This window comes from Benincasa hispida, chromosome 7, assembly GCF_027475165.1.
Source record: "Benincasa hispida cultivar pf3 chromosome 7, pf3_genome.v1.1, whole genome shotgun sequence".
Classification (NCBI taxonomy): domain Eukaryota; kingdom Viridiplantae; phylum Streptophyta; class Magnoliopsida; order Cucurbitales; family Cucurbitaceae; genus Benincasa; species Benincasa hispida.
Window position 1 is genome coordinate 58,683,081 of NC_143484.1, and position 15,644 is coordinate 58,698,724.

General features: G+C 33.4%; 1 protein-coding gene across 1 annotated transcript; it reads right to left on the reverse strand.

Moving 5' to 3' along the window:
- Window positions 1-11,575: 11,575 nt before the first annotated feature.
- Window positions 11,576-15,166, reverse strand: CSK (chloroplast sensor kinase). Its single transcript, XM_039037004.2, has 9 exons — window positions 14,564-15,166; window positions 14,281-14,442; window positions 13,880-14,194; window positions 13,661-13,726; window positions 13,443-13,511; window positions 13,268-13,360; window positions 12,756-12,973; window positions 12,238-12,511; window positions 11,576-12,149 (listed from the first exon to the last, which is right to left on the reverse strand). The coding sequence occupies exons 1-9, from the start codon at window positions 14,996-14,998 to the stop codon at window positions 11,889-11,891; spliced, it is 1,893 nt and encodes a 630-aa protein (XP_038892932.1). The 5' UTR covers window positions 14,999-15,166; the 3' UTR covers window positions 11,576-11,888.
- Between the last annotated feature and the right edge of the window lie 478 nt (window positions 15,167-15,644).

Consider the following 15,644-nt stretch of genomic DNA (forward strand, 5'->3'; position numbering starts at 1 on the left):
ATTGGTTAAGATGGACACATAACATATCTGTGGTAAGGAGAGTTCAACTGTCGGTCTTTAGTGGAGTGTCTGGCAGTTAACGGATGGTGGATCCTGTGACTAAAGAGTTTAGTCAGTTATTCACATACCGTTGGAGCTTCGAGCTACAGGTCCATAAGGTCCCCTTGGTAACTTAATGGATTCAGTTGAGGATCAGTTCTTGGTGTTGATTTGAAATGTTCAAATTGACAAGAGGTATTTTGATTATATATGATATAATCAGTATGATTATGAGATACATCTATTGGAGGGTTGATGTAAATGAGATTTACATTAAATACCATGGAATAGAAAAAGAACTATGGTTTATATGTTTCATGAGATGAAATATTAAAACTATAGGTTATACATATAATATGATAAGTCGGTTATCATTTAAATTTATAATAATATTAATTATTGGATAATTAATTCTTTTTCTCTAATAATCAATTGAGTGGAGGTTATTGGTGGTTCATGGTAACCGTGAGTTAAAAGAAAAATTATTTTCCTAATTTTAGAAAGTTTTGCAAAAAGTTGAAAAATTGTTTTTGAGTTTTTTCTCTCGCAAAAAGAAACTCACGGCGTTTGTCAAGTAAATACCGATTTACTAAGCGACAACGTGTTTTAGTAAACGATCATGTAGGGTTTTATAGGTGACAAACACTGAGCTAAACAATCGCTTAGCTTTTGCTAGACGATCGCTTAGCTTTAGCTAAACGATTGGGCATAGACCTATGCGATAGGTATCTATCTTCTCCCACTTGCCCAATCGTGTACACGATTGTTCATTTCTCCTTCGTCTGTCTCATTCCAAGTCCGAACAGAGCCTACCCTCTGGATTCTCATACTGAGAATACCAAGGTAACTTTCTTGGTGGTGTCATACTCAACTCGACATCGTCGAGGTTCTTTGGAGGTCATTCGTGTTCTTGCTGAAGTGTTCATGATCGAGGCGATCACTGAGGACGAGTGCAAAGTGTTCGTGCAGTGGAGCAGTCGTGTTGTTTGAGCGTTCGAGGTTGCTGTGTTCAAGCATTCGTAAGCAAGGAGCGTGAAAACGAGTCTACAAATATTTGTAGCTTTCTCCTTGCTCATTTGTAGTTATCATGCTGTAATTTCTGTAACAATTGCATAAATGCCTATTTTGTGTACGATTGTAATTGTATTGTTCATTCATTATTGTAATTTGGAATGATCTATTTTTTGCTGCTCATGGAAATCTCAAGTTTGATTTCCTTCAAAAAAATCCTCAAGTATCTTAGAAGAACAATGACTACATGCTGGTGTATGGAGCTAAGAATTTGATCCTTACGGGATACACCAATTCTAATTTCCAAACAGACAAAGATTCTAGGAAATCCACATCAGGATCAGTGTTCACCCTGAACAGGAGAGCTGTAGTATGGCATAGCATCAAGTAAGGATGCATTGCAGACTCCACTATAGAGGCTGAATATGTAACTGCTGGTGAAGTAGAAAGGAAGCAGTTTGGCTCAAGAAGTTTCTAAGTGATTTAGAAGTCGTTCCAAAGATGGATTTGCCTATCACCTTATACTGTGACAACAGTGGGACAGTAGCCAACTCTAAAGAGCCTTGCAGCCACAAACGAGGAAAACATATTGAGAGGAAGTACCACCTGATATAGAAGATTATGCAAAGAGTAGATTTGATCATCACAGAGATCACTTCGGAGCACAACATCGTCAATCCATATACGAAGGCTCTCTTGGCTAAAGTATTTGAGGGTCATCTAGAGAGTCTAGGTCTGCAAAACATGTACATTATATAATTTAGGGTAAGTGGGAGATGTGTCTGAGTATGTGGATGCCCTAGTTTATTGTATGTGTATATCATTCCCGTTGATTTGGGTTATTAATATTATGTACATCCTACTAACTAGAGTTTTAGTTCAAGTGGGATTTTGTTACGTTTTATGCCCTAAAACTTGTAGATAGAAAGTATAAATAATTGACTGTCATCAATAAAGACTTATCAATATTATTTCAATAAGTGTTATTGATTGTATTGTATTTGTTTGTCTTACTAACCATAAATCCAATAAACTAACATCCTAAGTTGTCTTATGAGTCTTGAGTTGTATGTGGAGACATATAGAAATCAATGTTCAAGATACAACATAAAGGTTTACAATATAGGGATAAGGATGGGTACCTTATCTTAGTGACACTTTGGATACGGTCCACTTTGTTTGATACAAACGCAATGATCCAACGTGGTCATGTAGGTGACATGCGAGTGGGGGTATCCTAGCAATGAGTTTGCACAAGACCAAACCACGAAATAATAACTGCTAGATATAACTTCGTTGACTAGTTAGGTTTCTATTTCAATAGGATGACCTAGGCAGCTTAGTCTTAATCTTGAGTGTATTATGAACTTCTGTTCACGAGGGATTGTCCTTTGATTTATATGAGTGAGAGTGGTCAGTTTTCCGACTCAATATGCTTAATATTTTGGGGACAAGACCGATAGGGGAGTTGGGAACATAATAATAGAAGATGGATTTCGCTCCTTCCCAATTATAGGGTAAGTAGATGAGTGTTCCTTTAAGTGGTGTCTCCGAGATTTGAAGAAAGGGTTCTACCCTCTCACTGGCCCAAGAGGAGCTTCTGTTTAATGGTTAGATCATAAACAAATTATTCATTTGGAGGAGCATTGGTACTTAAGGATATAGGGATAACCTAGGGGTAAAACGGTATTTTTGACCCAACTGATATTATGAACACTCGTGAAGGACTAATTTGCTATTATTGGTGTATATCCATGGACACACAAATATATCTACATTGAGAAGAGTGCAGTTGTGGGTCTTCAGTAGAGTGTACCCACAGTTAACGAATATTAATTAATGTGGTTAATGAGTTGAGCTAATTAATATCATATCGTTGAAGCTTTTGATATGTAGATCTAGCTCGTAAAGGGTGTTAAGATAATTATATCTTAATAAAATTTGAAACTCTACGGCACAGCAGAAGCCAAAACACAGAACCAAAACGTATTTAGAATTGGCATTTAAAACAAAAAAAATTTGCATTGGAATAAAATAGAAAAATAGATTAAGCATGCAATTCAAAAACATAATTATACAGAGGAAGAAATCTTACCTTGCAAACCTTTTGACAGTAGAATTTCTGTATTAGGAATTGGGATTGGGTACCACCACTTGGAGTCCTCCCTATTCTTGTAGGGAAATTGAGGAGATGAGAATTGTGACATTCTCCTCTTTTTTTTTTTTCTTTTGGAATTAGGAGGAAGAGGAAAGATAAAAAACACAGAAAATTTTGATTATCGATCAATTGAACTTCTCTGCCTTTTTTTCTTCTATTTTGATATAAAGAGAATGGGAGAGAGGGTGAAAGTGAGAAGACGTGAGATTCATCCCACATCTCTAGTAACTCCCCTATATGAGGAGATACATTTTATTTAATCAAGATTAAATAAAACTATTTATTAAATTAAATAAAATAAATAAAAACAATAACCATTTAAACCATATTTAAATGGTTTCCTTTCACATAACATATAGTTTTAATGCACATCTAATGTGCATTAACCTATAGTTTTGATTTAATCAATTTAATTAAATTTAAAATTCAATTAAATTAAATAATTTATTAATTTTCCAATTAATTAATCATCCAATTAAATATCACATATTTAATTTAAATTTCTCATTTGAATCATATTCAAATATATTTCTCTTATTTAAACTATAGTTTTAATGTGCATCTAATGTGCATTAATCTATAGTTTTGATTTAATCAATTCAATTAAATTAAATAATTTATTAATTCTCCAATTAATTAATCATCCAATTAAATATCACATTATTTTTAACCTATAGTTTTCAATATGAATCTTATTCGTATTAAATTAATATTTGAACTCCTTTTAAACATTTTGTTCTCTCATTTATTAATTTTGAATAATATCCAAATTTAATAATAAAGTCTAACATTAAAATTTATATTAAAATGTATCAACATACATTAAAAAATTCCCAATTCTGAATTTAAACATTCCAAATTCAATTTAATGACAAATTACCTTAATACCTTTTACAAGCTAGGAAGAGGACCTAATGGACCTATAGATCAAAAGCTCCAACAATGTGAGATTAATTGGCTAAACTCATTAACCAAATTAATCAATATTCATTAACTATGGGTACACTCCACTAAAAACCCACAGCACTCTTCTCACTACATATATGTTTTTGTGTCCACGGATATAGACCAACAACAGCAAGTTAATCCTTCACAAGTGTTCATAACACCAACTAGGTCAAATTACCATTTGACCCCTAGGTTACCTCGACATCCTTAAGTACTAGTGCTCCTCTAATGAACAACATGTTTATGGTCCAAGCATTAAACAAAAACCCCCTATCGGGCCAGTTAAAGGGTAGGGCCCTTTGTTCAAGTCCCGGAGATACCACTTAAGGGAACACTCATCTACTTATCCTAAAGTCGGTAATGAGTGAAATCTATCTTGTATGATTATGTTCCCAGCTACCCACTTGGCCTTATCCCCAAAATGGTAGCCATATTGAGTCGGCAAGCTGACCACTCTCACCCATACAAATCAAAGGACAATCCCTCGTGAATAGGAGTTCATAATATACTCAAGAGTAAGACTAAGTTCCTAGGTCATCCTATTGAAATAGAAACCTAACTAGTCAACGGAGTTACATCTAGTGGTTACTATTTCATGGTCCGGTCTTGTGTAAACTCATTGCCTAGGATACCCCCACTCGCGTGTCTCCTTCACGAACGCATTGGATCACTATGTTTGTATCAAATACAAAGTGGGTCGTATTCATAGTGTTACCAGGATAAGGTACCCAACCTTACCCCTATACTATAGACCCTTTAGGTTGTATCTTGAACATTGATCCCTATATGTCTCTATATACAGTTCAAGACTCATAAGATAGCCTAGGATGTTATTTTATTAGATTTTAGGGTTAATAAGATAAAATTAAATAAAATATCAATAACACTTAATGAGAAAAATATTAATAACTATTTAGTAATGATGATCATTTAATTACATTCACTATCTTTGAATTTTAGGGCATAAAATCCAACAAGAGCGTCGTGGCACTACACCTCCTTGCCGAAGGTAGGCCTACACTACAGCAAGGTGATAGCATCGCAGCGCTTTGCTCGCCTCCAGCAAAGATTCTCAAAATTTCTCTGATCTTTGTCTACTTGCTACGGAATTGGTCTTCTTCTTCAGCAACTCTTGCTAGAACACTAAGATCCAGACTTACAGAATCGATTAATAAATTAAATGTTCAAAAACAATGGGCTCTTACATGATTGAATCAAGTAAAACAGTATTTTAAAGTGCCAACTTCAAAAACATCTATTTGCAAATTCACATTCATAATGTAGAGAAAACAACCCACCTTTTCTCTAATTTTCTATTCCAAAATGAAAATTAAAGGCATGATTTGGCTCTGATATCAATTGAAAGAATCAAATTCCTCAGTGGAAGCACGTGAACGTGTGTTCTTTTGAAATTCATTTTGAAAATCCTTGAAAAACAAAGAAATAAAAGAACATAGGATAAACATATAATAAATGGTATGTTTTTCAGGGAAAAAGATATTACCTCTTGAAGACTATCTTCAAAGTAATCCTTCTCTGTGACACGAACTCCCTCAAAAACCACAAATAGTCATGAATACTTTCATGAAAGTCACGAATAAGCATCAAGACACCACCATCGAATTGAAGTCTCCTTCATGACAAACTCTTCACCACGAACGACAATGGACTTACAGACTCGATAGGAAAAACTTAAATGACCAAAACAATGAACTCTTACAACTTTAAATGAATTAAAGCAGTAAAACTAAGTGCCAATTTTAAAAAATATCCAACTTGCAAACCACATCCACAATGCATTAAAAATCCCACCATTTCTCTGATTTCAATTTCCAAAAAGAAATGATTTGACTTTGATACCAATTGAAGAAATCAAATTCCCGATGTGGAAGCGAATGATCGCCTTTGTGAAAGAATTTGTTTTTAAAACTCATTAAAACAAAGAATTTATAGTATATAAGGATAACATCTAACTAAGGCATGTTGTAAAAAAAATAAATAGAGAGGAAAGGAAAAATAGTAAACTTACCCTTGAAGAATACTTTCTTCACGAAATTCCTAAGGTCACGATCTCTTCTCCGCTTCTCACGAACACACTAACGTGAAAACACCAAAACTAAGCACCACCACAAATGACTTCCTTGTTATTCTCAAAGTGAGAATCATGAGGAAGTTGTCGGCTCATCAAGGATTTTGTTGAGGGAATTGAAGAACCTTTTGAAAATGTTTTTCTTTACAAAGGAAAGAGAAGAATTTCTTCCAGAGAGCTAATGTTTTCAAGTATTGAATTACCAACCCAACTCCTCTGGTTTTTCTCTATATATAAGAGATAAGGGGAGTTATCAAATAAATCCCTTCATTACGTGAAATAACTTCTAAGGGAGTTATTTTACAATTTAATTATATTACATTAATATAATTAAATAAAACTATATATTATATCCCATATAATATATGATCCATAGTTTATATTATATCACATATAATATAAATTAACTTTATATTCTCTCATATAACCTATAGTTTTAATATGAATAATATTAACATTAATTTTAACCTATATTTTTTATATGAATCATTCACATAATTAATATTTGAATTATATTCAAATATTTATCTCTCTCAATAAACTTTATATTGTAATGTATCCATATACATTATATTAATTTTATCCCATACTATTAATTCTCTTTAATTAATTTGAATAATTCAAAATAATCCAAAATTAATTGATTCTCATTAAACTCTTATTGAGCTAGCAAGGGACCTTATGAACCTACAGATTAGAAGCTTCAATGATATGAGATTAATTAATTAAACTCTTTAATTAAATTAATCATTCATTAACTATTGGTCACTTCACTAAAGACCGACAGCTGCACTCTTCGCATTATAGATATATTTCTGTGTCCACTAGATATAACCAACCAATAGTAAGTTGATCCTTCAGTAAGTTGATCCTTCACAAATTGCTCGTAACTACAGTTCAGTCAAAATTACCGTTTTACCGCTTGTAGTTACATCTAACTCCTTAAGTACCACTAATCCCTCTAATGAACAATTAGTCATAGTCCAACTATTAGTAGACCCTTCTCTAGCTAGTGACAGGGTGAGGTGCCTCATTGTTCAAGACTTGGAATCAACCCTTAAGGGAGCAATTTGTCTACTTACCCTAACAAATGGAAGGGATGATTTCATCTTGTGTAGCTGTGTTTCCAGCTTCCGACTCGAATAAATCCCCAAAATGGTAGGTATATTGAGTCGGCGAAACTGGCCACTCACACCCATAGAGTCAAAGGATCACTCTCATAGACAGAAGTTCATAACTCACTCAAGATTAAGGTGAAATCACCTATGGTCATCCTAGTGAAATGTAAGTCTCTTCAAGTAACGAAGTTACAAAGAGTGACTAATCATTTCGTGATCCGGTCTTATACAAAATCTTTATTTAGAATACCTCCACTTACATGTCCCATGTGTATGATCTGGATCAGATCATTTATAACCCTTTACAACAATTATAACAATTACAAAGTAGGTCATAATTTATTGGTTATGGGATAATGCAAACTAAATGTCAAATAAAATAACACTTTATTTTATTAAGTAAATAATTCATTTGTTCAAATAATTACAAACTTCAAAACCACGATATTTAGGAAATCAACTACAATGGCAATTAAATTTAACTCCTTCAATATCATTGTCTCTCTAATGAACAATCAGTTTATAGTCCAACTATAAACCAAATCCCTCTCGAGCCAATAAGAGAGTGATGCTCATTGTTCAAGACCCGAAATTAGCCCTTAAGGGAGCAATTCATCTACTTTTATTAAAAACGGGAAGGAGTGAATTTCATCTTATGTAGCTATGTTCCCAGCTCCCTACTTAGATAAATCCCTAAAATGATAGGCATATTAAATCGTGGATACTGTCCACTCTCACCTACACAGATCAAAAGACCGCCTTCATAAACAAAAGTTCATAACTTACGAAAATCACAAGATCTAGAGCACCAACTCCAACATAAACCTTGCCACAATCTGCTTTGTCAAGCTTGTCAACAAACCACCCCCAAAAATTGGGAGGGAACCCGTCATGCGTGCAAACAGAGAATAGAGCCCGTAAATTAGGAAAGTAATGGAGCCAATTTTCTTTCGAAAACTTAAATATCCCGACCATATAGAACATTTCTATTTAAAATGAACTAGAAAGTTTTCAAATTCATTCTAATATCCCACAGAATACCCTAATCTGCCCATAAAATACTTAATTCAAACAAGATGAATCATCTCTTAGGTGTTTTGCCATAAAATATTTTAGAGAGGAGAATAAAGTTGTCCATTCTATTGCACTTTTAGTATCATTTTGTAAGGGCTCTTTTGTAGAGAAGAATTTTTCTAATTGTATCATCTCCATAGTATTATAATTTAGTTGAGAGGTGGATGTCTTGGTCGTCTAAAGATAAAAACTAGATGAATATCGATAGGAAAACTCTCAATTTTATCATTTTTTTCCCATGGACTTGTTCTATTTTAATTCATGCTCTTAGTCTCATACTTTCCATAGATCTTTAAATCAATCTACATCAGTTTATGGTTAAATTTTCTATGTTAAGTTATAAGTTAAATTCTTGAACATTGATTTTTATATCTTTAGCCTTTGAAATTACAAGAGTGTTTAATAAATCTTTTGACTTTAAAAATGTCTAACAGATTCTTTTAACTTTCAATTTTATATTTAATAGAATCATATATTTGAAAATTTTAAAAATTACTTGAACAATTAGAAATAAATTTGTATGTTTAAAAAAATTAATTGATCAATTAGATATAAATTTGTATTTTCTAACTAATTAAACAAACTTCCAAATTTGTGTAAATTAGATCCTTGAATTTTAAAAAAACTAAATTATACAAAATACATTTAAACTTTTTACTTTGTGTCAAAAATATCCTTAAGCTTTTAAAGGTTTAAAAAAAATCCGTGTAAACTTCCAAAATGAGTTCAAAATACTCTTACCGTTAGTTTTAGATGGAAAACATTAGTGTTTTGCATCAAAAAATACCTCTGAACTTACAAAAGTTCAAACATATCTTTAACCTATATATTTAAAAAAAAGTTTTAAAATACTTGTACTGGTGTATGAACAAAAACCGTTAATATCGTCTTACTTCTCTATTTTTTATCTTTTTTCTCTATCCCTTTTTCAATACCCTCTTGCCCCCTTTTTTATTAATTATTTGACATTTATTTATCTAAAATAAATAAATAAATAAAATTACAACTTCAGTTAAGGTATATGGATTATAAAGAAGAAAGAGAATAAAGAAAGCACAAAGGGATTTCATAATTTGAATGTTTGAACAAAGTTATACGTTAGTAGTTGAGTGTGTGTTAATAGTCAAATATATTATTTGTTTGACTATTTATCATTTTGGTATGTTTTAAAGGGAGATTTTGATATTTTAGAATTTTGTGAGATTTTGTGAGATTTTATGTTTTAGCTTAAAATTTTGGTTGCTGAAAAAATCGGTATAAGCTAATAATTGAAAAATTAAGAGAAATATGAAAGTATCTATATGGAAAGAGAAAGGGAGAGATGTATAATTTGTTTTAAAATTGGTTCTTTTCTAATTTAAGAAAATTTCAAACAAATTGATCACCATATTAACGGTATGAGCTTTTTAAAACTTTTTTAATTTTAAAGTTATTTTTGCAATAAGGTATTGACGGTTTTTGTTAACATACTAATAGTAGAGGCATTTTTTTAATATTTTTTTAAAGTTAAGGGCCATTTTGAAAATTTTGAAAGTTCAGGGGTATTTTTGAAATAAAACTTTAACTATTTACATCTAAAACTAATACAAGGCCATTTTTTAACTTTTTTAAAAAAAAAAAAAAAATTAAGGGTAGTTTTGAAACATTTGAAAGTTCGAGGGTATTTTTTACACAGTACAAAATTTATGGGTATTTTTTATAATTTAACCGTTTAAAAATATCAAACAACTTATCAAACACAAAATTGAGAACTCATGAATCTATCGACAAAAACAAAAGTTTAAGAACCTATTAGAAACTTTTTAAAATTCAGTCCCACCTACTAGACACAAAATCGAAAAATGTAAAAACTTAATGCACTTTTGAAAACAGGCATCAATTAGATAAACACATACTTCAAAGTTTAGAGACTAAATTTATAATTTAAACATTTTTTTTTAAAACAAGTTTAGTCCATATTGACATTTCCTTTACTAATTTTGAAAAGATATCAACATTGTATCTTACCTTTAATGAAAATAATCATTATTATTATTTTACCCATTACGATCAAAAAATAATTTCAAACTAATGACTAATTTCAAGATTTATTGAAAGTACAACAAATTGAATAAGTTTCAAAGTAACAACACAACTAATAAAGGGTAGTTTTCAACACCCCAATCTCATTTCAATATTTTCTTTCAATAACAACACACCCAAGAAATCCTTCCAAGATTGAAATGAGCTTAGGCCACATATACACTAGTTAAAAAGTAATCCATCAATGATAATATAAAAAGTGGACCCCAATTGATTACTTTTTTTGTTGTTTACCTACTTTGTGTAGTCGTAATGAAATGTTAAATCCACCTTGAAATTTGTAATATCTAATTGAGGAATAAAGGGTGCTAAATCTGATTATGGTTGAAAATTATGTGGGACCTACTACCTTTATCATTATCGTTACATATATTGTTAATGTAACATTATGAAAATTATGAATTTACCACATTTATTGTTACCTTTACCATTATTGTTACCATTATCGCTAAGGTCAAAGCAGTAACGGTAATGATAATGATAACAGTACAATGTGATAGATTTATAATTCTAAGTAAAAGCAATCAAAAGCAATTCAATCATGTTTGTGATTCAAGCCTATTACGATTCATTCATCAATAAAATCTCATTCCGATTACATTAATTTTCATTACGGTTGGGTAAACGTGACCTTAATTCAATTGACATATACTTATGCTAACGACTCAGAAATCTGCATTACAAATCTCACCTCATTGTGTACTAAAAAAGGCAAAAATTGGCTGCACTCTTTTTTATGGAGCTTACTAGCACCCAATAGATATGTGCCATATAGCACTTCTGTTCTTTTTTTAATGATTTCTTTAACGTACTGAAAGAGTCTAACTTGTTAGGTAAAGTTGACTACCGAAATCAGGTATTAGGTTTTCTAAAAGACGCTCTAGTTACTTCCACACGCACACCCAATATAGAGCTAACCTAACATCCACTATATTGTTAGACTTCTGATTAAAATTGTGGGAATCAAAAAGTTCTCAATTTCGCAATAGCTTATCAATTTGAATACTATTTTGAACAACTGACATTCATTTAAAAGTGGATTGGACCAACACAAGATTCAATGAAAAATTATTGTTCTGAAGTTCAATATTGAAGTTCAAACTTTGAAGCTGATTTCATTACAGCCATGCAAAACACTTCTCTATGCACACGCATATCTACCAATAGGATAAAAATCAGGCAAGCTATAGCAAGTTCTGGATGCTAGTTATATAATACAGTACTATACACAACTTCTTTAACAGGATGCCTTGCAGTACACTATACAAAAACTCACATATCTCAAATCTAAGACTGGTTGCCACTTTAGAATAAATCCTTCATCAGTTTCAGAGATGTATCTACAACGGGCAGTTGATCTATCTACTCACTATGCACCCTGAGTTGGAATGTCGAGATTGTGCAGTGTTGTACCTGGAGTGGAAGGGAGCCAGAGTTCCAAGCGAGTTCCACCAGATCCGAGCGCCGCGTCCGAGCACCTGGGTGATATGACACGCACCACACACCCATAACTCTCGAGTATCTCACAAGCAACAGTCAGCCCTGCTACAAAGTTCCATGTCATGTTGTCTTCCACCCTTTCCTTGGACAAGAGATCTGCTCCAAATGGTGTGAGTGAATGCATCTGCGTCTGAAGGCAATTGCACCAACAAACATCAAGGTTTGGTAAAGATCATAATAGAGGCATGCATGATTTATAAAAATGTGCAACCACTAACCATATAGTGCATATCGGGGCCATCGTCATCTATGACTATAAGCACACCACCTGCTGGCGCTGTGGTAGATATAATATCTACCTTTCCTCCAACGCGCGTACGTAATAGTGCACCTTCAATTAAATTGCTCAAAGCCTGACGCAGTGAAGATTCTTCCACGGCAATTTGCATAGAACAAGCCTGTTCACTTAGTTCTACTATACGTTGCTGTTTACGTGCTAGAGGTTTCACTGCCTCAACCAAATCAATCAAAACATCAGAAACGTTGCATGACCTACCTGACATCACATTTAAAAATCGTGAGATAAGTAAACTTGATATTATAACTTCAAAATGACAGGAAACTGACTTCATATGAAAAATGTTATGTCCTAGTGATGAGCAAGTAAATTGTTTTGGGAGTTTATCTCGTGGATATAAGATAGACTACTCAGAATATGCCTAAAACCTAAAAGAGCAAGTTTTAAAGAACTGAGGGAATTCCTCGACACTATGGCATTTGACATGGAATCCATTACCTTATTCCTTGTCGTTGAACAGGAGCAAGTACTGGAGGTGGCATGGGCATCTCTATGTCCTTAACCATATTGTTAGAAGAAACTAACCCCTCTTGCATTCTAGCGTTGGAAGCATCTGTTGGAAAGTAATCCAGCTGGGTTTTCACTGATTCAGACAAAGGGTTTGAAGACTTGTACATTTTCTTTAGTGTTTCTTCGTTGTAGTGTACTATATTTGCCTAGAAACAACACAAGAAAATGTTGGCCTTGTAATTACATTTCATCAAGAATAACGTGGACCAGCCTTTCACTGAGATAATCTCCTATAACTTTGGACTGCAACTTTTAGTTAGTATTTATCTTTCTGATAGAAGGATTAGAACTGTAATGCAATTGCCATATCAGACCAAATGGTAGGAATAAACAAAATCTTAAGAGAGTTTCATGAAATAATATAGCAACTTTAAAAACAATAAGAATAAATTGAAACACAAGGTAATTATAGCAACAATAGCATGAGAAAGATCAAGTGCCTTAGTCAAATAAACAGCATCCTGTAGTTGTTGAAGAGTATCTCTCATATAACCCCCTTGTAACAGTATGTCTTCTAGAATCTCATATGCAATCTGCAAAACGGTGTCATCAGAACATAAAACATATAGACAGAGGTAGAAGTGACCTGGCATCTAAAAGAAATAAAACTCTCACCTCGTTTTTCTTCATGTGAACAGATAACATTTTACTTAAACTTTGGATGCTAGAAAGCGAACCACGAATCTGTGAGAGAATAAAAAGTGAGGGAAACATTAACCTGCAATTTTTTTACTTATTTTTTTTCTTTTACATTTTTTTTTTTAATCAGCATTAACATGCTACTAGGATGTGAGAGAACAAAATGAAGTAACAAGTCAAGTAGCACGCCTTACTTGGTCAACCAGATTGCCCATCCTCAAATTATTCTGCCATGATGATTGCTGGAGCAACATTGCTTTCTGCAGAAGAAAAAAACATCGTCTTAAATTAAGTGACAAATAGAAATGGAAGCTAATAAGATCAACATTTAAAATTAGGATTTATTGTCAGATTACAAGAGTAAATAAAATCTGCCATCAATGGCAAGGTACTGAAAAAAAGATCCTACCAACCTGATCCATGACATATGCCATAGCAAGAGAACGGGAAATATGGAAGGCATTTGCTTGCCGATCTGCATTAAATTTGTACGCTCTCAATGATCCATTAGCAGTATTTTGGATTCCCTGTGTACTTGTTCCTGAGCCAGCTACAAGAGCACCGGCTTCATGGGGAGATGAGTATGGCCACAGATCACAATCAACACTCTGCATATCCATGCTTTTTTCCATTTCCAGATTTGGAAGCTCGGCGACCAAGAACCCCACAACAAAAGGGTGTTTCACCATTGGAAAGACTATAGCCTTATGCTCTGAGATAACTTCAACCTACAGTTTTAACAGTCTTTTTAAAACTTAGCCGATTAACCCACCTAAACCAAAAGCGTATCACTCAGTTACACTAAAAACCATACTTGTTGACTGGAAAAAGCCGCTTCTGCAGCACGTAGACCAGTTGGAACGCTAAAATTTCCGACCAATATCACAACATCAGTAACATTAACTCCAGGGAAGGATGCAACACGACGCAGCTCAAGACGGTCCATCACATAGCTACCAGCAGGTCTTACATAAACCTACATAGGGAAACATTGAAATTACTTTCCTATAAGCTAACCAACAATAACAGCCCTAAATTTTCAACCGTAAGTAAATGCACAAGAGATTTACGCAAAAGAAGGAGCAGAAAACACAAACCGAGAGGAGGGCATCAGGATCAACGATCCGGCGAAATAAATCCAATTGCTCGACGCAAAGCCTCTGAAAGTCGGGGCTCGGCAGCACCAACCCAGTCTTCTGGCTGTTCTCGACCCTATGCACAAACTCCACGGGAGAGGTGGAAGCTTTGAGAATGGCGGAGGCGACAGCAGAGGCTGAGGGTACCATAGACCCATCGTCGTCATTGTCGCGTACAGTATGAGTAACGTGGCGAAGGAGAGTAGGGTTGAGGCTAGGGTTTGGAATGGAGGATGTGTCAGTGAGGGAGGAAGAAGTGCAATTGAAGGTGAGTGGTTTGAAGCGAATGAAAGAATGGAGTTTTAGGGCATTGTAGGAGAAGAAGAGGGAGGAAGAATTGGAGTAATGGTGAGGATTTTGGAGCGAAGGTGAAGAGAGTAGCATTGGAATTTGCATAGGAATTGATAATCAGAGAGGAAGAGACGGAACTTCGTCGGGGAGTGAATGATGATGGCCAACGGATTTTGCCGGGTAGATCAGATGGAGCTCAATGAGGACAGGTAATAAATCCTTTTTTTTATCAACTTCAAAAAATAGTTTAAATCGTTTTTTTTTAGTACAAATGAATTCAAAATTAAAGTTGAGCATGAGATAAAAGACTTGCTTCTTAAACATATTAACATTTCTTTATTTTAAAATTTAATAAAAAATTAAAAGAATTATATTAGGAAACGAAATTAAAAAAAATAAAAAACAAAAACAAAAACAAAAGTCGGTAACTTTTTAAAGTTATTGTTATAAAAATTATTCGGGGCAGAGATAACCACCCCATCTCGTCCTCGGTTCGAGGACTTATTTTGGATCTCCAGTTTGATCTCATCCCCGATTAAATCGAAGATTCTCCACTTCGAGTACCTGCGGGACCCGACCTTGCGAAAATTTTTGTCAACCCTAATAGATATAACATTGACATTTTACTATATTTGAAAATATTTCTAATAGTTTTATCATTTAAAATAATTATCTTCTTTTTATATTGAATTTAAGTCTATTGAATTTTTGGCTTTATGCAAATATACCAATCTAGTAACGAAATTTTGTA

Excerpts from the sequence above, each read along its gene's own strand:
- CSK (XM_039037004.2), bottom strand. The coding sequence starts at position 14,998 with ATGCAAATTCCAATGCTACTCTCTTCACCTTCGCTCCAAAATCCTCAC. Across the intron at positions 14,443-14,563 it reads ATCCTGATGCCCTCCTCTCG|GTTTATGTAAGACCTGCTGG; the intron begins GTTTGTGTTTTC and ends TTCCCTATGTAG. Across the intron at positions 13,361-13,442 it reads TTCACATGAAGAAAAACGAG|ATTGCATATGAGATTCTAGA; the intron begins GTGAGAGTTTTA and ends ACCGTTTTGCAG.